We start from the raw sequence: 22,632 nt of genomic DNA on the forward strand, positions 1-22,632 counted from the left end.
ATGCATGGGTTGATTCTTAAGAACAAAGAAAAAAAATCTACCTCAGAACCTAACTCCATTTACAGATAATCAGTAAGTTTGGGGTGGGGGAGAGATGATTCAGTTTTCATGTACTTGTCAGTCTTCCAGGATTCCAAATACTGTTTAAGTCAGGGGAGCTCATACTATATTTTGTTCAGAATACTACCCAGAATTGTTCATTTCAGAAAACTCTCTTGCCAATGGTAACATCTACTCAATAGAATCAGTTTCTAATATAATACACTTTTATCTATCTGCATGTATAGCTACAGTAATTCTGTGTACAGGTGTAAACCTCTGACTCCACTGTATTACAATTGTGTCCAAGCATTTGGCTATTTAAATAAGTGTTCTTTTATAATAAAGTACTTTTTTTTAAATATATTTTATTGATTTTTTACAGAGAGGAAGGGAGAGAGATAGAGAGTTAGAAACATCGATGAGAGAGAAACATCGATCAGCTGCCTCCTGCACATCTCCCACTGGGGATGTGCCCGCAACCAAGGTACATGCCCTTGACCGGAATCGAACCTGGGACCTTTCAGTCCGCAGGCCAACGCTCTATCCACTGAGCCAAACCGGTTTCGGCTATAATAAAGTACTTTATTTCTTCCCTTTTATATTATAATTAAGATGTGTTTAGGTAGGTTATATTACCTCTGATTTCATTTGAGGATAATTCAGGGGAAGAGTTAATGGTATTTGCTATAGAAAAGGCGAGTATTGAATCTGACAGGGTTGAGAATCATCTGTTCAGCGTTTTGAGATCATGTGAAAGCAGAATATGGAAAGAAGCCCTGAACACACCCACCTCTACTATCCCCATAAGACTTCTGTGCCTTGCCCATAGCAGTCACTATATGGGCCCTTGCAGCTCATTCTAAACCATTATGTGCCAGTATTGGTTTCTGAATTGGGATGAGAGTTACAGGAGGAAGAAATCCGTAGGGTTAATTGTAAGAAGTTTTTTTAAAATACATAAGTTTCTAATTACCCCACCCCCAATGTTTATACCAAATATCTTGTGATCTGATCATATCTTGTGGATTCTTTGAAGCCACATGTAAAAGGAAGGGAAAAGATGCCCTAACCGGTTTGGCTCAGTGGATAGAGTGTTGGCCTGCGGACTGAAGGGTCCCAGGTTCGATTCTGGTCAAGGGCATGTACCTTGGTAAAAGGAAGGGAAAAGAGATAAAAATAGCACCTTTTAGAAACTATTATTATTTTACTAGAGGCCTGGTGCACAAAATTCTTTGGGGGGAGAGGGGTCCCTCAGCCTGGCCTGCACCAACTTGCAATCCAGGACCACTGGCTCCTAATTGCTCGCCTGCCTGCCTGATGGCCCCTAACCACTCTGCCTGCCTGCCTGATTGCCCCTAACTGCCTCTGCCTTGGCCCCCGCTGTGGCAGCTTCGTCCAGAAGGTCGTTCAGCTGTCCAGTCTAATTAGCATATTACACTTTTATTATTATAGGTTATTAAGGAATCTACTTCTATGATTGTCATGAAGCCCAGGCTGTGTTAACAGTGACGCGTCCTGGAGGTAACTACACCCCACTTTGGACTTTCTGGTTATAACTCCTGCCTTCTCTCTCTACTTCAGCTGAAAACCCACATTCAGGCTTTTCAGAGAAGACAACCCTCTACTTTGCTTTAAGAGGCAGACAGCAACCCCAAACGATGGACAGGTTGGGATTGGCACAGGCCTTCGATGGAGATGTAGAGGAGGAAAGGGAGGTAAGAATGGGATTGTCTCCTGTTTAAGTAGGCTAGGGTGGAAGGATAGGAAACCTTTACTCCACGGTTCAAATCCTCGCCCAAACCCAGTTCTAATGAACAGAGTTCCAGATTAATACTTCATCTTCAAGGTCCGTGCTCTACGATGGCCTTGGTATGTAGAAAGCCTAAGCCCCCATATTCCCCACCCTGCTCTCTCCTTGCTCTTCCATGGAAGTAACAGAACCTTCTGTAGTCAATCCTAGGGTTCCAACAAATAACTCCACTGAGTGACATGGAAGAGCCGTAGGCTCTCAGCAAGCCCTGGGTTGGCTTTAGCTGGGCTTCACTCCACCGATGTCAGGATGCCCAGTGATGTCTAAGGGCTTTATACCGAACAGAAAAGTGTTGAGATTCACCTAATAGTGGAGTCAAAGGGCAATGAGAAAGAATTTCCCATCCCTGGAAACACTGACATAGAGTATGAACAGTTGGCTGTTAGAGAGGGACACTGAACTAGAACAATGAGGAGGCACTTTCTAACTCTAAGACTAGTCATATTCCCTGGCTCCGCAGCTCAGTTAAGAGCATTGTCCCAATAGGCCAAGGTATTGGGTTTGATCCCTGGTCAGGGCACACACAAGAATCAACCAATGAATGCATACATAAGTGGAACAACAAATAGACGTTTCTCTTTCTTCTTCCCTCTACAGTGGGGCCTTGACTTACGAGTTTAATTCGTTCCGTGACGGAGCTCGTAACTCAAATTACTCATGTGTCAAATCCATTTTCACCATTACAATGACACGTGATGCTGGGCTGATGTTGTGGCGTTCACTGAGACGTTTGCTGCGCCAGCGAGCGGTGGGGTATCTGAAGCTGGCTCGTAACCCGAATTTTAGCTCGCAACTCAAAGCAAAAAATCGGCCGAGAGACGGCTCGTATCTCGAAAAACTCGTTAGTCGGGACACTCGTAAGTCAAGGCCCCACTGTACCTCCTTCTCTCCCTCTTCCTCTCAAATTAATAAATAATAAATTTTAAAAAGTCTAATCATAAAGTCAGACCACAGAACCAAGTACCCGTCATGATGGTGTTTCACCCCTGGCCGGCCTGTCTCAGCCCAGCCCCCAGGAGAGGAAGTTACAGACAACGCAGCCAAAGAACACATGGGGCTCTGGGCCCAAACTGTACGCTGTTTATTGCGAACACCCGCAGACGGTGGGAAGGAGGGATGCCTTGTACCGCGTCATGGCCACCACGGACTGGGAGCCGGGCCCGGAGAGCACTGGCAGAGCTGGGGGGGGGGGGCTCCCGTGACTCACTGACCACCACCAAGGTGGGAGAAACGAGAAGGCCAGGCCCAAGAGCCTGGTTTCATGCTGAAAAGGGGACTGACTGACCTTTGCCTTTTAAAAACAGAAGGTTAGGGAAGGGAGACTACTAGAAAAAAAAAAAAAATAGAAACGCTAAAAAAATGTTTTAAAAAATAGTCCCCCTGTACATAACAAGACAGCATCTGCTCTCCGTGGCCCCAGGCTGGCAGCAGGAGCTCAGGCAGGCAGGCCAGGAGCCTCCCGGGGAAGATCAGTGGTTTGGCCGAGACAGTCAGCTGCACATAATTGGCCAGTCACCAGCACCCAGCAGAACGTCATCCGTGCTCGGGCAGGGCAGGAAAGCACCCGGCCCCTTGGGAATATACAAATATTTACCAGATTCTCTTTACTTGTTACAAAAACAGATAAGAAAGCTTACAGCAGATTATTTACAAACAGTATCTGGGATATCGTGAAGGCAGAGGTGGGCTGGCTTGGAGGGTGGGGTCTGTGGGGACAGAGCAGCCACAGCAGCCCAGGGGGTCCCAGGCTGGGCCCCCTCCCCAGGCTCCAGGCTCTGCCAGGCACTGGACTCTCTGTCCCTGGGGAAGGGGCTTAATTCTTCTTGTGGAGAAACTTCATTTTGTTGCCTGTGGGCCAGAAAGGGCAGGAGTGAGAATATTTCCATATAATCTCTAACCCTCTCAGTTGGAGAGAAAGGATTAGAGAGGCTGGACTATGACAGATCTGAGCCGTGGTAGGGAAAACACTCCAATGAGGGCCCTGGAAGTAATCACTGTTTGGCTTTGGGCGAGCATTTAACTTACTTGGCCTCAATTTCCCTTGAAATGGAGACATTCTATGACCTAAGTGGCTGGGCTCTTTGAAAAGAATGGAGGTTTTCAGAGACGGCACTCTGGCATTGCTAGTCTTGTAGACCCCTCCTGGCCTACAGGAAAGCTCTGTCCTAGTGGCCCTCCTATTCCCTCAGGAAGGAGTGCACCCAGAAAACCTCAGGTGAGATCTGTGGTTTCTCTTGGCTCTGTAGGTAGGTAAATCCTGTGCTAAATGCCCTTGGAGCACTGGGCTGGGAACCTTCTCTTCACCAAGGGACCCCTTCCCTTTCTGTCTATAGCCCCAGTATAATACCCATTGGCATTGGTATAGAGCAGTTTGGGGTACAGATCCCCCCCCCCCCCGCCACCCTCTCCCCCAGCCTCTCATCGACGACAGAGCTACTTACCCAAACCTCGGAGAAACTTATTCATTCCGCTCTGTTCCGTGTCTGGGAGCTCCTCTAAATACTGCTCCACTCGCTGCTCAAAGAGGCCTGGGGAAGAGGAGAAACAGGAGCAGGGAAAAGAACAGTCAATGGAGGAAGGGAAGACAAGGCCTCCTGGAAGGGATGATGGGACACAGATCCCCAAAAGGAGAAGCCAAGGCTCTGCAATTGTAATTTACAGGAGCACCTCCGAGTTCAGATCGGCTCACCGAAACTACCATCGCACTGGGGTTCACTGTTCACAGCAAGAGGCCCTGGATACCTGCTCCCGGGGCACAAGGCTGAGCTGCGTGACGGCGAAGGTGCTGCTCCGCGTTTCAAAGCTGCCCCTGGGTGTCTAGTCCCTTGTGGACCACTCTACAACGTTGTTTCGAAAGGTTTGTCAGGCTAAACGGACAGTATTCGTGGACAGAATAATAACCCTGATGTCAGACAGAAAGACGTTGATGAGGTGGAAGAGCCCTACAGTGAGCAGAGCCGACAAAATAAGTAGCGATAAGAGAACCTTCTGCTCTGAATGTGTTCTGCCACGAACCTAAGACAGAGCTATTCTCCCGAGGGCCTTCTCAACCCTGGATTCTCAGACTTCCCAGATTGCTCAGTCAGGTCTTTTTCTCTGAATAAGCAGGATGTTTGAGGAGGGGACGGGCACCCGGCGGCACGCTGCTCTTGGAGGAGACCAGCCCGTGGCTCCCGCCCGGGCAGCCTGAGCCGTGTGTGCTGGGACAGGAGCGGAAAGCTCCCTGCGAAGTTTCTATCAGATGAAAGGGGATGGTGGTAGGAGGCCTGGGCCCAGCCAGTGCCCAAGAGCTTCTAGCTATCCGCCCTGCTGGCAGCAGAAACGTTAGGAGGAGAAGGCCTGCTGACCCCGGCTCTGCTAACCTTACCCTTTGCCCGACACTTTCTTAGCTCCCTGTCTTGGATGAAGCCAGCAAACATCTGAGACTCCATAAAAACCTCAAGGAAACGGCGGATGCTCTTGGAGGCCACAGACTTGCGGAAGGCTTCTCGCTGAAAGGCTCTCTCCCCCTTCTCACTCTGGGTCAGGAAGAGGGAGTAGTGCCCAACCGTCTCCACGAAGAACCGGATAAACACCTCCGACACCAGCCCATTGAGGGTGTTACATTCTGGAAGAGAAAAGAACACCTTTCAGGATCTGGTCGAGAGCCTGCCATCTCCAGACTCGAACCTCAGCCTCCAGCTGGTATCTCCCTGACCACCTCTCTGTTCTTGACACTACCTCCTGGGCACCTGGGCTTATCACGAGCTCACAAGCTGGGAGGCTGGCAACTACTTGCTGGATGAAAGAGAGTGGGAATCAGAGACCAGAGGACCCCTTCCCCCACACCCCTCGCCTGGGTGGTTTTCCTGGCTTCACAGCAGGAGGAAGCTCCCTTCATCCCCTTCCATGGCTCCAGGCAAGGCCCGAGGGGGAGGAATAACTAGTTTCCTGTCAGCAAGAGTCTTTGTAGCTGTCACAGGGCTTGGGGTTTTCCTTCCCAAGCCTCCTGAGGTAGAGAAGAATTAGAGGGAAGAGGTAACTTTGTAGCTAGGTCAGCAGTCGCCAACCTTTAGGACCGCAGGGCCCAGCAGTGGTCCGTGGTTGGCGACCGCTGGCCTAGGCCACTGGAGAAGCAGCCCCAATATTATGTTCCTGAGCTTGCTCTGATAAAATACCACAATACTTCTCCCCCTCAGACGTAGTCAAGCCATAACTCCCTGAACTCCACCGGTGGTGCGGCTAGAGAATTCTAGGTTAGCATGAGATCAAGGTCCTACAACTGGAACCTCATCAGCCTGAGGGCCTGGTGCATAGAGCCAGGGTCCCGCCCGATGAGGCCCAGGCCCAGAGCAGAGGAGCCTGGGGCCAGAGCTGACGGTGTGGCAGCAAGCCTCACTCACCATCGTCGGAGTCGCTGTCGGAATCCTGGGAGATCAGTTCGTTCTTCCTCTCTAGAGCCTGCTCCAGAGCCGCCTGCAACTTTCTAGGTAACAACGTGTCCTCATCATCCATCTGCAGGAGAAGGAAAATGCAGTGACAGTGATAATAACGGACAGTGGCTGAGCCTTTACCACGTGCCAGGCCCTGTATGAATAGCTTACATGTACACTCTCCTTCAATTGTCCCAATAACCCTGATACTATTTATCAGTCTCACTTTAAGATGAGAAGCTGAGGTTAAAAAACTTGTCCAAGGTCACATGGATAAAAAGTGGTAGAGCAGGTGGCATTCACAGGACCAGCGAAAGGTTCCTTCCTACCCTGATACCCCGACGAAGTCTCCCCTATTCCCCGAGCTTTAGCTCCAGGAGGAAGCGCAGCTGGCAGGGGTGGGGAGACTGTCTCAGGCGAGAGGTTAAGCCACCGTTCCCGTCTCTACATTCTGGTTCAGTGTCTGCACCTTGATGCCTGTACCCAGGAGACCAAACTCTGTCAATGCTGCGTCACAGACTGTACCCTCCCAGAGGGTACGACACTGGGCTGGGCTGTTTGTAGAGCCAGCAGGATTCCCACGACTAACAAAGGCTTTTGAAGTTAACCTTTTCATCCCACGGCATTCTATGCATCCTGTGTACTCAGCTCCCAGCAACATTTCAAGGCAGGTGCTACCACCATGCCTGCTTTAGAGATGAGAACTCGGCTCAGAGAAGCTCAGAGCCTGTCCATGTGGCTCAAAGGTGGCAGAGCCCAGAGGTCACGTCTTTAGACCTACAGGCCCTGTCGTCTGCACTCCCACACGCCTTCTAGAAGCTGATGGTGCCAGCAAGAAAGGCAGACCCTGCCGAGGTCAAGACCGCTCAGATCAGTGTCTCCCGTCCTTGTCTATTCTGTGAATACGGGACCCAGAGAGCTTAACAAGCAGGTGGTGGAGGCTGAGCTGCATGCAACGGTGCTGGCTGCTCTGGAGTCTGCACTGAACAAGCACCCGCCCAGGGCAGGCCACGTTCCAGCGTCCCACTCTTACCTGCCGGATGAATCGGTCCGATCCCAGATTCACCATCAGTGCCTGAGGAAAAGAGGCATCGGACAGTGATTCAGGGTACGAATCCCTGCAATGCCCTCCCCAGGCCTCCAGACCCCTAGGTCCCAGGGTCAGATAACAGGAATAACTCCAGCCAGGGACAGCCCTCCCAGGGAGAAAGGATGAGCTGGGTAGAGAGGCCCAGAGGGCACAAAAGAGAAAATTCCAGTGCCTTTCCCCCCTCCATTCCCCCTCTGCCCTTCTCTCCTGGGGGTTTCTGTTCCTTCTGTCCCTTCCTCCTTCCAACCTCCCGCCATCTGGTTCCCCAGGTGGCCCACCTCCTCCACCGGCAGCTCCTTCAGTTTGGGAAGGGAGCTGGAGAGCAGGCCAACCAGGAAGGGGGTGGGACAGCAGACGATGTCAATCATGGAGGCCGGGAGGACAGGAATGAAGGTATGCTGCCAGGAGAAGGGGTAGAGCAAGGCCACCACGGCGTGGGAGCAGCTGGACAGGGTACTGGTGGACAAAGAGAGACACAGTGCCTGAACCCAGACCCCGCGCCTTCGAGGAGGGGGAGGTGGAGCCTGCTGGGGCTCAGAACATCCTTTAATGTTAAACCTCCCAATGCAACAAAAATCGATGCTAATGGGGCTCAGGTCTGGGTCTGACCCTACAGGCCAGTGAAGCCCCCACATCCCCACCGTCAGGGCCCCAAGGACATTGCTGCTACCCTCTTTGGTGACTACCTAGAAACAGCCAGGAAGGCATGTAGCAATGAACACACACAGGACTGACATATACCCTACTCTCCCCAAAGGGCCACCCACATGCACAGGCAGGCCTAACTAGTGCAGGAGTATCAGCTCAGGCTGGGAGCACAAAGGTAAAGTGAGTCAGAGCTGGTTACAAATTCATAGCGTGCAAGAGCTGGAAGGCCCTATAGAGATCATCTCATCAATTCTGCATTTTACAGCTGGGGCCACCGATACCCAGGCCAGTTTACGCATAAGTGGCAGACCCACAACACAACCAGGCTTCCTGTCCCCCAGCCCAGCATGACTTCACTGCTCTGCCCTCCAGCCATCCCTTCCTCTCCTTGATCGGAAAAAGTGGTCTGAGGCCCACTGACTGCGGTCAGGGGGCTGGCACCACTCTTGCCATCTTTCCTCTCAGGCTCCAAAAAATAGCCACAGGTCTCAGTGGGGTCATCCCTCTCTTGACCTAGAGGGGGCTCCAGGCTTCTATGCCCAGGGCTGGCTGTCCAAGCAGAACGGCCAGTGGGAGCCGGAGGAAAATCTCTAGGATGCTAGCTAGGCGGTATAAATGCGAGTGCACACTCCCCAGGTGCTTTGAGGGCTGGTGAAGGGCACCAGCAAACAGGAGACACACCTGGTCTGGACTGTCCATCTGCCAGGAGCATAATCCAAGGCCCTCCCCTAGGGACCATGTTACAGATCAGGAGACAGAGGCCCGCAGTCAAGACCACTTTTAAGCTTGACTCTCCCACCCTGTCCTCCACATCTACTGGTCCCACCCATTAGCCATAAAAGCTTGGTCTCTGTGGGATCAGCTCCATAGCAACTGTAGGTAGCTGCGATAGGGTTAAGCCTCAGACTGACCTGTTGGCAAAGCCACAAACAAGTCCCAGCTTAGAGGGCACAGCCCTCTTAGCATAATTAAGCTTGACCTGATGACCCTCCCTAGATCTTATCTGGGTAGCTAATGGGATGTTACTAATGTTGTGGCCCCCACCCCATAACAAAGAAACAGAATTTCCGGAGGATGAGGCCCAGGAATCAGGATTTTAAAAAGATTCCCAGGTGATTCTAATGTGCAGCCAAGGTTGAGAACCACTGAGACCCAGCTATCCTCTGTCTTTTCTAAATCCTTCACCGCCCCCCCCCCCCCCCCCCCCCGCATCGCCAGGCTCACTGAACCTTTGGCTGTGCTGGCATGGCACAAGGGACTCTTGCCCTTTCACAACTAACGTCCCAGCAGTCAGAGGACATGGTTCTCTGACACGACAGAACAGACCCCTCTTCTAGAAGGATCTCTGGATGTTCACGAGTGTTTTGTCAGCCAGTGCTTTGCATGACTGCCCTGCCACGGACACTAAAATACTGCTGGGCCTTGAGGCAGAGACAGGTGTCCTGGCCCCGAAGCCCTTCCCCTGGGCACAGCAGCTCCCCACACCCCAAGGAGAGCCACCTGAAAGAGGTCTGGAAAAAGGATGTCTCAGGGCCTAGGGACACTGATCTCCACCGTCTCCTCCGATCGCCACAGAGCTCATGCACACGTGCACACACACATCTCACAGACGTGACAACGGAACCCAGCCAGAGGGACAAAGGACTGCGGAACACCTAACACACGAGGCGCGGAGCCTGAGCTGCTGCACTGCTGAGCCCTGATTGCCATAGGGCCTGTGCGCCCTCCTGGGCTCCCTACCTGCCCCTCCCGTCAGAGGCAGACCCGGAGCAGGGGGACGTCTTTCCTAAGACCCAAGACTGGCAGAACTCAAACGCCAGGCCAGGCCCAGGGCAGGGCCTGGGGCACTTTCCTCCCAGAAGGGTCCTGGAATGTGCTCAGAGGCAGCTGCACAGCTGCAGCCACAGAAACAACAGCTGTGCTCATATCCCGACGGAGCTGGGCTAACAGTGGGGTAGCAGAGAGGATACCTCCAGTGAGGGATGGAAGCTTCAGGAAAAGAAACCTCAGGGTCCAGGCTATGTTATGGGCACCAAGGTCTGCCCAGACCAGAGCCTCACAGCTGGGCAGCTGGGGGTCCTGTCCCAGTGGCCTTCAGGATCCATTTCTCCTGCTCCCCTTGCCACCCTCATACATGCAGACAGAAGTACCTCAGGGATCCTGGGCTTATTGGGGGACAAACGGGACAGAGGATGTTTCTTTTCTGCCCCTCGTATCAGCACCTGGCATACGGTATGGCACATGCAGGTAACTTAATAAACGCCTGAATGAATGAGTTCTGCCACCCTGGAGAAACCTGCTGCCTGTGACGGGTTATTTGACCAAAATAAAATAGATAATGTGCTGCCAATATCTCATCCTCTCCCTGCCTGGCCCACCTCCACCCACACTCTTTGCTATGATCTGTTTGTGTCCCCCCAAATTCATATGTTGAAACCCTAACTCCAAATATGACATTAGGAGGTGGGGCTTTGGAAGGCTTGGGTCATGAGAAAGAAGCCCTCATAAATGGTACTAGTGTTCTTAGAACAGAGACTGCAGAGATCTGTAGTCCCATCCACATTGGCTTCTTCTGGGACACCTCGTGTCCAGTGAACTTCTGCCACCCTCCGATGGCCACAACCAGATCTTGGCATCCTCCTCTAAAATCATCAATGCCAACGCTTCGGACCAAGACTTGTGACCCATCCAGCTCTTCCCTTACTCCTCCTAAGCCAACCTCCCTGCTCACGGACACCTTCAGGTCCTGATGTCTCCTAGTTCCTGTCCCCGTTTGACTGGCCAGCATTCCTGCAACCACTCCCCCAGCACCCTCAGCACCTCACTACAGCCTTCTCCACAAATCCCGAGGTGCCTGGCCCTGGGTCACTGCAGTCAATTGCCTTCTCCAGGTGACACTCTCAACTGGCACTCCTCCTACCCCTAGTCAACGCCCTGGCCCCTTCCTCATGGGGACCCTTCCTAGGGTTCATCACTCTCCTCAAATTCATCATCCCACAGGGATGGCCTTGCCTTCCCCGCGGGCAGAAATGCAGCCATCAGTCAGAAATCTCCTTACTTTCTTACCTCTTTCCATATGAATATACAGGGGCGGGCAAAAGTAGCCTACAGTTGTATAAAAAATAATACAAAAATCTATAATAATAAAAGCATAATAAGCTAATTAACCAGACATCCTTCCGGACAACCTTCCGGACGAAGCCTCAGCGGCAGCAGCCAAAACAGAGGCAGCCGCCACGGTGGCAGGGGCCGAGGCCCTTGCACAGATTTCGTGCATCGGGCCTCTAGTTAGTAAATAATAATACAAGAATTAAGTGTTTCATGGCCTCACAACTGTAAACCTACTTTTGCCCGCCCCATATTTGCATCTGCACAGTCTTGGCTGCTGCAAAGGAAGTGTCCCTCCTCTTCCTCAGGCCAGTCCTCAACTGGGTTCTCATCTTGTGTGCTCCCAACCGCCCTTTCTTCCCGGATTCGCTAACCTTTCCCTCTCCATGTGATCTCACCACACACACATACACACACACACACACACACACACACACTCACACGGGCAGGGGTTCATAAATACATGCTGGGTGAATTTGTGATGTGCCTTCCCCCTCTTCTCCACCTTGTCCTACGGGGGCCTACCTGAGCTTATCGGCCACAAAAATGACCCGGCGCTCCAGCAGCAGTGAGGCAAAGATTCGGATCAGCTGGCGCACGCTGAGGCAGGTGAAAAGGCACTCAAAGTCCACGTGCTCCAGCCGGGAATCCATGGGTCGCCGCAGCTCTAACACCTGCAGGAGAGCGAGGGTTGAGGCAGGCCAGCTGGTGCCCCTCCCAGGTCCTTCACAAAGTGATCGGATGCTGGTCTCCCTTCCCACCTTCTCTTCCCCAGGGTCTCTAGTCTAGCCCACTATGCAAAAGACCCAGTCTCTTCCTCCCCTCGGACACCCAACTGGTGAGCAGGAGGGCTAACTCCATGAGCAGTGGGGAGGCTCCAGCAGGAAGGAGCTGAGGGGCCGCCCATCAGGCTCTCGGGAAAGGGAGGAGGAGAGCTGACTACGCTCACAGATGAGGGGAATGAGGAAAGAGCATAGCTTGATGTGTAGGGTCTTCCCCGCCCTCCTGCCCATCTCCCCAAGCAAACATCTTGGCCCCCACGCTGACCACCCCCACAGTTGCTGGCTGCTCCTCAGGCCATAGGAAGAGCAACTTCTCCGCACCCCGGGACTCTATTCTCATCCGCCTCTGGAAAGGCAACGCTGGTGTCCGTGCTGCCGTGTCCCTTCCCTTTCCTGCTAGAGTCTCCTCCTTCCAGAGGCTCTGTCTGCCCTGCCACCCTCGCCTCTCTCTGCCAGCCTATCTAGTCTCTGTGCCAGGGACAAGGAAAGCACCAGGAAGGGCTGGGTATTCTGCAACCTTGCCAGGAAGCTGGACTTTCAGGGCCGGACCTAGCAATCGTTCCTCCCAAGGAGTTGCAAGGCCACTTCCAAGGTCAGTGCCATGGCGTGGAGAGCCACTTCCTGGGTGCAGTTATGAGGGTGGAGGGGAGCGTGGATCCCGGCAGTGTGAGCCAGGGAACTGCGAACTTCAGGCCACACCGCAGCACTGTCCCGGGGTGGCCTCATCTTTCCCTGGGTCCCTCAGCAAATGTGTGCAGCATGGAGGTGCAGACTTCCTAAGAACTGGGGCGACAAACCAACTCCCTCTTCCAGCCCTATGGTTTCAGAACTCTCTTCAAGGGGCTTCCCCCCACATCATCCCATCTGTGGCTCGGGGTCTAAGCAAGTGAAGTTCTAACTCCCAGCTCAGTCTGTATTCATCCCTCTGTGCCCCAAGAAGCAGCAACATGGGCACATCGTGGGCACAAGTCGCCCTAACGACCTGTTTATGCTCGGTCTCCCAACACCCCCCGCCTCCCCACCCCCCAACCCCCGTAGTGAACGCCCAGATCTGGTACTGGGTACACCCACAATGCTCAGTGAGTGTGGGCGGAAGGAATCTCACATCACAGTTATGCCAGGGACCTCTGCACCCGTCCTGTGTCTGCCAGGAGAAGACACCGTGAAGTGCCCCTACCCAGCCTCCTGAGAGCCTGCATGCGGTCCTTGGTCCTTCGTCCTTCCCAGAGGTTCTGCAGTGCATAGCCCCACCCCCACCCCCCAAGGGCCAGGCGCCCTCCAGGGAGTGGGAATTCACCCCGGCAGCATCCTGACCTGGGCCTCTTTTCATTCATCCCCCCCTCAGATCACAGTCCAGTGGGGCTGAAAGAGCCTAACCACAGCCCGTGAGACTGGTGCCAGGACAGAGAAAACCTATGATGAACATGTGCAGAGGGGCTTCCGGCTCTGAGGAAAGGTGCCAATCTCATCTGGGCAGGGTGGGGGCAGGGCAGCAGCTCAGCACAGGATGCTGAACATGGAGAGAAGAAGGGAAGTGTCTTCTAGGCAAAAAGAAGAGGGTTCAGGGACAGTAAGCCATTCAAGTCAGAGTGATGGGACATGAGGCTGGTGAGGGGCGGGCCACTGCCTGGAGCTCTCCCAGGCCTGCTGTGGGGCTCTGGGGCAGAGTCAGCTGTCCCGCCCCAGACCACTCATGAAGCCAAATCCCTCCCAGCGAGGGTGGGCGAAAAGAGCCTAAGAGCAAGGTCTTAAATGGTTTTCGCCATTCCCAGCAAACCCAATATTTCTCTAAGCAGCCCCTCTCCTGTTCTTTGCCACGACTAATTTACTTCTTCTTCCCTCTCTAGAACCCAGCACCCAGCTCTCACTCTCAGAGGGTGACCTTCTTTTCTATTTGGAGAAAACAGAAGCCATCAGATGAGAATCTGAAGTCTACAAGCCATGGCCCTCCCCTGGTATTGCCCCTCCCTGGACCCCACCACCAGTGCCTACGGGTGACAGCTGGATTATACCCTCCCTCCTGCTTCTTTTTTGTTTTTGAAATGAAATAATTTAAGTAATGACTCTGTCATAAAGCTTGAGTCTTTTTGTGTGTGATTCTTTTTTTTTAATATGTATTTATTGATTTCAGAGAGAGGAAGGGAGAGGGAGAGAGGGATAGAAACATCAGTGATGAGAGAGAAAAATCATTGATCGGCTGCCTCCTGTATGTTCCCTACTGGGGATTGAGCCTGCAACCTGGGCATGTGCCCTGACTGGGAATCAAACCATCTTCTGGTTCATGGGTCGACACTAACCATTGAGCCCACTAGCTGGGCCCGCGTGCTTCTTGAACTTCCTCTGCGGGGCCATTCCACTAGCATCCAAACAACCATCCTCAACAAACTCCCCCCTGGCCCCACACTTCCTTTCAACCACTGTCCCCTTCCCTAGTTCTCTCCACAGCCAAGCCTCTTGAAAACATGTCTACACAGGCTGTTTCCACTTTCTCACCCCCTATCCATTCACTTCTCAACTCACACACCTCAGGCTTCTGGCCCCCCAGCCCCCACTCTTCTGCAATCCATTCCTGTCAAGGCACCTCGCCATCCTCATCCCACCCTCTTGGCAGTTTCTGATCAGGCCTTTCTTCTTGAGATGCCCTGCCCGCCCCCCCCCCCCCCCCGACTTGGCTTCCAAGTCCCGCCCTCTCCTGGTAGCCCTCCGATCTTCTCGATCTTCAGGGCTGCTACCCCTCCACTGTGGGACCTCTCGAAGTTGGGGTCCCTCAGGACTGAGGAGGACTGAGGCTGGGCTCTCTTCTCTTCCCTATCTACACTCTGCTATCACACATCTTCTCTAGGGTGTCTCTCAGGTATCTTAAATGTAACTTGCACAAAATCAGACTCTTCCTCCTCATAACCTGTTCCTCAGTCAGGGGCTCCATCAGCTACCCCATTGCTCAAGCCAGAAAGCTGGGAGTTTGCCTTAAAATCTCCCTAACCTTATTCCCCATTTCAAATCAAACACAAAATGCTCTTGATCCTAATTCTAAAATGCATCTCATCCATCTACTTTTCTTCATCTTTTCCAGCACACCTTAATCCAAGCTACTATCATCCCTTACCTACACCACAGCCACAGTAGCCTAGCTAGCATCCCTATTGTCACCCCAATCCATTATCTACATAACAGCCAGAGTGAGATCTTAAAAACATAGCTCAGATCCTACAACCCTGCTTTAGATAAAACCCAAAATCCTTACCTTGGCTGAGCAGGCCCACTATGACTTGGCCTCTCCACCCCTGCTCACCACCCTGCCAACCAGCTTGGCCTTTTCTCAATTCCTTGACAAGCACACACAATTCCCCAACTTTTGCCTTTGCATGTGCTGTTCTCTCTACCTGGAATGACCTTCTCCCATCCACACCCTTCTCTCTCAGTCTCCCTCCTCCCACTTCACTGAGTTGACTCTACTTACCTTGCAACCGGGTAAAATGCCTCTTCCTCAGAGGAGGCCTTCCCTGGCCCCTAACCTAACGCAGACCCCTCGTGACACACTCGCACTCCGCACTCCTGTGCTTTCAGTTGGCACTTAACACATTAAGAATTATCTACTTACATGTAGAAATACTTATTTAATACTAGTCTCTCCACTGGACTATGAACTCCACAAGGACAGAGCTGTACTCTTTAACTGTAAGTCTGGCATGACCCTGACTGTGAGAGAACACATAGTACCTATTGGGTCAATGAGAAAGGAGGGCAGGAGGTGTGCAGTTTCGTCCAAACAGGTCAGGGAAGGCCCCTAGGAGTTGCAGAGGTGGGCAGAGAGAATGGCAGTCCTATCATTCCCTCTGTCAGTTCCTACTGAGCAGGTGTACGAACATGGTGAGCAAGGACGGGCCATGCTCTGTGCCTCCCAGAGACTGCACCCTTGGGTAGGCAGGCCTCACTCCAGCCCCGTCCCTCGTCTGAGAAGAGGAGCAGAAATCCCTACCTCATTGCCAGCGCCTGGCAGGAATGTCTTCACTTTGATGGTCTTCCCTGGAGCAGGGAAGGGTGACTCCATGAGACTCCTCATGAAGGGGTAGACCAGCGCAGCGGAGATCCCACGCCGCCGTTCCACCTCATCGAGGACCTGTGCCCGCCACCAGCAGCCCAAAGAGGAAGGGTGTCAGGGTGGTGCTGCCCTTCCCTACCTCCTGGGCAGAGAAGAGGGCAGCCTGGCATCTGACCAGCCTGGGTCAAATGTTGGGAAACAGGAGAACTGTCTTTCCAGAAGCTTCACACCTGACTGTTTTCATTTCTCTTGGCACCCCATGACTGCTCTGTCCCCTAACCAGTCCTGGCCTCAGACGCCAAGAGCTGACTGAGTAGCTGGGCCAAGGAAATACCACTTGAGAGTCAGGTCCCTGGGCACTTGGCTTCCCCCAGGTGGTCTCTGTCCCCAAGAAATCTGTCTCTTCCCATGGCCCAGGGTGGGCTGTGACATGAGCAGACACTGCTGGTGCAGGAGCTGGGAGATGCCAGCTGGCCAGATGAGGAGCCAGGCTCGGGAACCAGGAGGAAGTCAGAGAGCTCGCTTGCACTTGCTCTTTTCTCGGCTGCATTCTCTCTTTCTCCCGCCCTCTCACTCGCACACACAGGTGGTTTTCTCATCTAAGCTGGCTGCGGATACTCATCTGGGAGCTGTCAGCTGGGGGGAGGAAGGAGGAAGGAAGCCAGAGCCCTCTTACCTTGGAAAACAAGCCGAAGCAGCCAAGACGGCTGATGACACAGTATACCTCTGGCAACCGAGGCCCTTTCCCGCTTGGCTGGGCCGGGACAGGAGGAGAGACACAGACACAGACAGAGAATGCATGATTACTCCATCTGGCTCCTTTTCCTTGGGAACCGAGGGCTGAGGACTACTCATCCAGTGGAAGAAGAAAGACTCCAAACCTCTTCTAAACCTCTACTCAGCCAGGCTCTCGTGGGGAGGCATCAGCCTCTGGTGGGCCTGCCAGCCCAAGGGGCCAGCCTCCTGCAAAACTCGACATGGGCCCTGCCCCCAAGAAAGACACTAACAGGACTGGCAAAGGACAACGCAGTTTGGCAGAGGCCGTAGTATGATTTGTAGATTTACAGCCCTAAGGCTCGGACCCCCAAGAATGCAACGGTAATGAGAGGAACTTGTATATATTCTCAGTAGCAAGCCATGTAGTCTCCTGCTCCCCCAACAGGGGGCATTCTGCAAAGCAGTCCTTTTCTCGGATGCTCTTTTCTCCCTTGCTTGGTCCATCCCGTTCTAGGAAGACTAATTAAAAATATATATGGAAAGCAAACTACTATTTATTAAATGTCCTGGGCTGGGTACATTACTGAAGTAAACTTGTGAGATAAGCCCTATTATCCCCATTTTATAGATGAGTAAACTGAGTTAAAAATATTAAGCCATTGCTCAAGATCATGTATCAACAAGTCATGGAAACAGGAGTCTGTTTTGAGCCTGATTTGCTGTTTTGCTTCTAAAGCATGCTGCTTTCTTACAGGAGGGAAGAGAAAGGGACACACAGGCATGGGATACAGGTATGCTAAAGAGTAGAGGAGAACAAAGCAAAGAAGGGATTTAAAAGGTGGGCAGTGGAGGAGTTGTGCGCTGAGAGCTCCCCACGCCAGGAGCCTCCAAATGCAGGCTGAGGTGAGACCACAGGAGTCTATTGCTCCAGCCAGGGGCTGGCAGGGCTCTGTGGCCGCCTCTGGCTCAGAGGCCGGGAGTGCCTGGCAAGGCCTGGTAGGGAGGGAGGAGAGCAGCAGGTGCTGGCCCCTCATGCAGGCTGCTAAGCAAATGCAGATGGGGCTATTTCAGTCTCCGAACCTGCTGGCCACACGTCACAGATCTAAAGAGAAGGCAGAATCTGGTTTTGTCCATATTAGGCCTGAAACTCACTCCTCCATCTCTCCCTCTCCCCCGCCTCCCCTAAAGCCCCAAGCGATTAAATCAAGTATGTGGGATTTGGGTTAGAATCATTGTGTCCAATCTGCAGGAATGCCGAGCGAGTGCCAGCCCCCTTGGCCGGGACCCAGCCCAGGCCCTCTCTGAGCAGCCAGGACAAACATGCGCTTCCCTGGGGGCAGCAGGCCCACTGCAAAGGAGCAGCTCTGAGCCGGCTCTGCTCCTGCGAAGGGAGCCCCCGGAATGCTCCCCTCCAGGCCCAACGAACCTGGGGCGTGTTGGCCACTGCCTGGCTCCCCACCTGCATCTGTACTGCTCCACACTCCCTAAGTCCCACACACTGGGCATTCCACATCCATATAACACTTCTCCCCAGACTACCCTTTGGGGTGATCCAAGAGCACCAGACTTGGTATTAAAGGATTTGAGAATAAATCTGGCTCTGTCCCTCACTGGCTGTGTGACCTTGGAATATCATTACACTCTGAGTCTCAGTTTCTTAATCTATAGAATGGACGTAACGGTACCTTATGAGTTATTATGAGAATTAAGGAAAATGACATACTTAAAGCAGCTAGCCTGGAACATAATAGGTTCTAAATAATAGTTTATTCCCTTTGCCTTCCCTTCTACATTGAAAGTCCTACCCCCTCTGCTCCACTATTAAAAGTTCCTTGAGGGCAGGATCCATGTCTAACTCACCTTTTTTTTTTTTTTTTTTTTTTTGATTTTTTACAGAGAGGAAGGGGGAGGGATAGAGAATTAGAAATATCGATAAGAGAGAAACATCAATCAGCCGCCTCCTGCACAGCCCCCACTGGGGATGTGCCTGCAACCAAGGTACATGCCCTTGACCAGAATTGAATCTGGGACCCTTCAGTCCGCAGGCCGACGCTCTAGCCACTGAGCCAAACCGGTTAGGGCTCTAACTCATCTTTATGTGCCTTTAGAATGTTGCCTGACTGTCAACAGGTGTATGATATGTGTTTCTGAATGAATGAGTGAATGAGTGCAAGAATGAATGAGTGGCCCCAAATCCTTCATTTGGGGTCCCTGCTGTGTATTACCCTTGACAAGGATCACCCTCATCTGCCCCAGACTGGCATCTAGTAAGGCCTTCTCCCACTAAAGCCTGGGAACCCTGAAACATAGTTGACAACCCTAGCCAACAACACTCCTGGTGAGTTCCAGGGGACAGTGCGACAGGACTCTTACCATTACCTCTATCTATGTCCAGGACTAACGGGAAGGGAGACAGATAGGGAAGAGCTTCTCTCTCCACAGCATGGCTTATAGTTTCAAAACTCTCCCCTCTGAGTTCAAGGCATCTCTCCCAGAATCCCATTGGAAAGGCATCTCTCCCACAACCCCAGAGAAGGCACTGCTCCCTTCCTGCTCAGCCTCCAGCCCTACCAACATGGGCAGGATGCCTTCCACATCGGGCTGGCTAGAAATGGGGGTGAAGAAGATTTTCCTCCACTCCAATCTGTTGCACACACACATACTGCTGGGGTGACATAGTCCTGCAATCTGGAATTAGCAATCAGACCTCAGAAGCCGAGACAAATGAATGAAAAGACAAAGTATAGGCAAGCTAAAAACATATGACAGCCCAGAAGGCGATCCATTCTCTCCCCCATATTACACATAATCTTAGGGCTCAGTCAGAGCGGCCCCTTTGAGTCCTGCCAACCCAGGAGTGCCTCTTCTATAAGAATGTGTGTGTATGTGTGCGTGTGTGTAGGTGAGTGTGTGTGTATATGTATGTATGAGTGTGTATGTGAATGTAAGTGTATGTGTGAGTGTGTGTGTGTGTGTTGGGGTGGTCTCAGGGAGCACACAAGGGAGCAGAACATAGCATATCACACAAGCTAAGGTCGCAGAAGGGCACACAAACATACAAATGCCGTGGCCCAGCCCCTGAGGACCGAACAGCCCTACTCACCAGTAAGCGCCTGCAGTAGCCAAAGCGTCTGCTGCCATCCTCCCCGGTCAGCATGAAAGAAAAAGTCTCACTGGAACAGGGAGAGGTCTGGCATCAGGGAAGCATCGGAGGACCCAGGGACAGCCCCCAGGAAGGGGACCGCCATCCCAGGGAGGGGGTGAAGGGCCGGGTTGCTGCGAAGAGGAGGTTGGGACTAGGGTGGGCCCCATTCAACTGCCCACTGCCATGGGGGTACAGAGGCTCTGCCCTCGTCCTCCCGCCAGCCAGGTCAGCAGGCCTCACCTGGTATACTCGGACACAGGCAGCCAGTCCTTGGCATCAGGGAAGCAAAACTGGGGGATGGCCTTGAGCCTCTCCTCTGCCTCCCGCATCTGCTTGGTGGGTCGGTCCAGCTGCAGGCAAGAGGAATATGGGGAGCGATGGACAAGGGACGGCATGGAGCCTCGGGTGGGGGTAGGGTGGCTAAGAAGCATCTCCTCCCCTGAGAACCCTGGGTGCATGCTTCTCAGCAAACCCTGTCCCCACTCCCAATCCTCACAGAGGGGTCTGGGTGTGGGATGAGCCATCATTTGTTCATTCCATGGATATTAAATGGGCACTTTGCATGTGGCACCTGGCACTGTGCCATGCGCTGGGGCTACCAATGGAAACCAAGTGGACAAGGTCCCTGTCCCAGCCCCACAGCTCAATCATCAACAACAAGAGGGGGTCACAAAGGCAATAAACAGGGTGATAGGACAGAGAGAGCTGGGCAGGGGAGGGGCTTCTCTGGGGTATCTGGAAAGATCTCCTGGAGGAAGTACCATCTGAACAGCGAATGAAGAACAAGAAAGAGCTAGCAGCCATGGGAAGAGCCGGGAGAAAACATTCCAGACAGATGCTCCGGCAGAGAGAAAGGCTTGGGTGTCAAAGGAAGGGAATGGAGGCCAGGATGTGGTGCCGAGCAGGGAAGGAGTAGAAAGAGATAAGGTAGATGGGGGAATGGGTACAGAGTTTCCTTTTGGGGTGATGAAAATGTTCCAGAACTAACTGTACATCTCTGTGATATACTAAGAGTCACTGAATTGCACACTGTAAAGGAGGTGAACTATATAGTATGTGAATTATATCTCAACAAAGTGGGGAGAGAGAGAGGCCAGGGGCCCATGTTAGGACCCTTGTTAGTCCTTGTAAGCAATGTGACTTTAGTCTAAGCACCCTGGGGGGTGCTCTCCCGCCCCTCACCTTCTGCATAAACACCCTCAGCCCCTGGAACCCTGTCTTCCCTCCTGGCGATAAGCAGCCACGCTCAGGGCAGCCAGGTGAGCCGCAGTGGCAGGATGGGGCCTCTCTTCTTCCGCAGATGGGCCAGGCCGACAGAAGGTGGTAGAGGAGGGGTGCAGGGGTGGGGATGGCCTCACCTTGGGAAACTGGTAGGAGACTTCGGGGAGGTAGGTGTTGCGGGATGGCTTCTTCTTGAGTGATACCACCACAAAGTACTCAAAGAGCTCCCGCTCCTGCCACTCGAGCAGCTCCAGCTCCAGCGTCCGGTAGCTGGGCGCACGCTTCAGCATCGACTGGATGTGGACCAGGCGCTGTGTGTGGGCTGGGGGCAGGTCACAGGTCAGGAAGCAGACGCCACATTAGCCCCCCTCCATAGCAGGCTCAGGGCTCAGTCTCTGTGGATCACCTCTAAGCACATGAGCCCCTAGCCTGACACCCTCACCCAGCTAGGTCTGGGGGAGAAGGGGTGGGAGCAAGGTGTCGCCCTGGCACAGGGAGCTACTGGTCTGGGCCTCCTGGAGCCTTTGGAGCCTGTGCTGGGCCAAGAGGACTGCCCAAGCCAGGCAAACCCAGGCATGTGCCACTGGCGCCCACCCACCCCTGTGCCAACAGGACTAGGGGATATGAACATCCGCTAAGGCTTCATCCTTAGGCCTCAATCAGTCCTTGAACTTGAAACCCTTTGTCCCCGTCCTCAGGCCCAAAGTCCACTTGCCCACTTGCCGGGCCAGTGGAGGTGGGAAGGGGGGGGGCCCTAGCTCCCCCTACTTCCATCCTCCAGGAAGGTCTAGGCCGGGTTTCCCAGTAGAGAAAGGACAGAGATTTGTCCAAGGCCCCTGGAATGGGAAGGTCCCAGAGCCTTTCCGGGAGGCGGCAGTCCTCCACTCCAGGGGAAGGGAGGTGAGCGGCCTCGGGCCTCTGGAGGACCAGTTTCAGGCTGAGGCACGTTCCTTAGAACCAGGAGAGGTGCCTGCAATCTTCTGACCCATCTACGTCCGCCAGGATTCACATTTACCAGGCAAACCCAGGACCAGTCCCTACAGACAGCGGCTTGGGAAAGTGTGGGCCAGGACACCAGCCTGAAATGTGGCAAAGGAGACGTCTGAAGTTAACCTTGCAGGCCTGAGCTCACCTGACTGTAGAAACGGACAATCCCATAGCTCCTTGCTCTGTTGGCCCGGTATCCTGCCTGCCGGCTATCTGTCCAAACCAGGCCAACCGGGACATGGGCACTACACACGAGGAGGGAGGGACGGCTTATTCCCCAGAGCCGGGGCTGGGAGAGGCTTCCATGCTTGTGGGGAGCCACACCTCACCTTTGAACCTGTCGTCAGAGTCGCTCTCGCTCTCACTGTTCTCATCTGGAAAGAAACAGCGGGAGTGCATGCTTGCTGAGCCCCTGCCCCGCAGCGAGTGTTTCCAATGCCCTCTCCCCCCAACTCTTCCCATGAGCGATGCATCTGTACCTGGTCCCAGGTCTGGGGGCCCATGGCCAGGCGCTGGGTGGCCTGAGACCAGGGTCCTTCAGAGCTCAAACTGTAGGTGCTTACCTATATACAAACCCTTACCATCCAGTCCTGATCTGGAGAAGCTGAGGACCCAAGGAAGTCTGGAC

The 22,632-nt window shown here is 53.2% G+C and overlaps 1 protein-coding gene across 10 annotated transcripts in view; it reads right to left on the reverse strand.

The window, feature by feature from the left end:
- Positions 1 to 2,921: 2,921 nt before the first annotated feature.
- DENND2B (DENN domain containing 2B) overlaps positions 2,922 to 22,632 on the reverse strand; it is a 176,135-nt gene continuing 156,424 nt past the window's right edge. For all 10 annotated transcript variants that reach the window (XM_059708815.1, XM_059708811.1, XM_059708810.1 and 7 more), the window contains 13 exons: positions 22,334 to 22,378; positions 21,155 to 21,339; positions 20,037 to 20,146; positions 19,755 to 19,824; positions 16,611 to 16,688; positions 15,872 to 16,012; positions 11,636 to 11,784; positions 7,633 to 7,810; positions 7,298 to 7,339; positions 6,235 to 6,346; positions 5,220 to 5,459; positions 4,294 to 4,380; positions 2,922 to 3,700 (listed from right to left, as the gene is read on the reverse strand). In XM_059708815.1, coding sequence (XP_059564798.1) covers positions 3,666 to 3,700; positions 4,294 to 4,380; positions 5,220 to 5,459; positions 6,235 to 6,346; positions 7,298 to 7,339; positions 7,633 to 7,810; positions 11,636 to 11,784; positions 15,872 to 16,012; positions 16,611 to 16,688; positions 19,755 to 19,824; positions 20,037 to 20,146; positions 21,155 to 21,339; positions 22,334 to 22,378 — 1,472 coding nt within the window. In that variant the 3' untranslated portion in view covers positions 2,922 to 3,665. The remainder of the gene's footprint in view (positions 3,701 to 4,293; positions 4,381 to 5,219; positions 5,460 to 6,234; positions 6,347 to 7,297; positions 7,340 to 7,632; positions 7,811 to 11,635; positions 11,785 to 15,871; positions 16,013 to 16,610; positions 16,689 to 19,754; positions 19,825 to 20,036; positions 20,147 to 21,154; positions 21,340 to 22,333; positions 22,379 to 22,632) is intronic.

Source organism: Myotis daubentonii, chromosome 9 (genome assembly GCF_963259705.1).
Source record: "Myotis daubentonii chromosome 9, mMyoDau2.1, whole genome shotgun sequence".
NCBI classification, from domain to species: Eukaryota; Metazoa; Chordata; class Mammalia; order Chiroptera; family Vespertilionidae; genus Myotis; species Myotis daubentonii.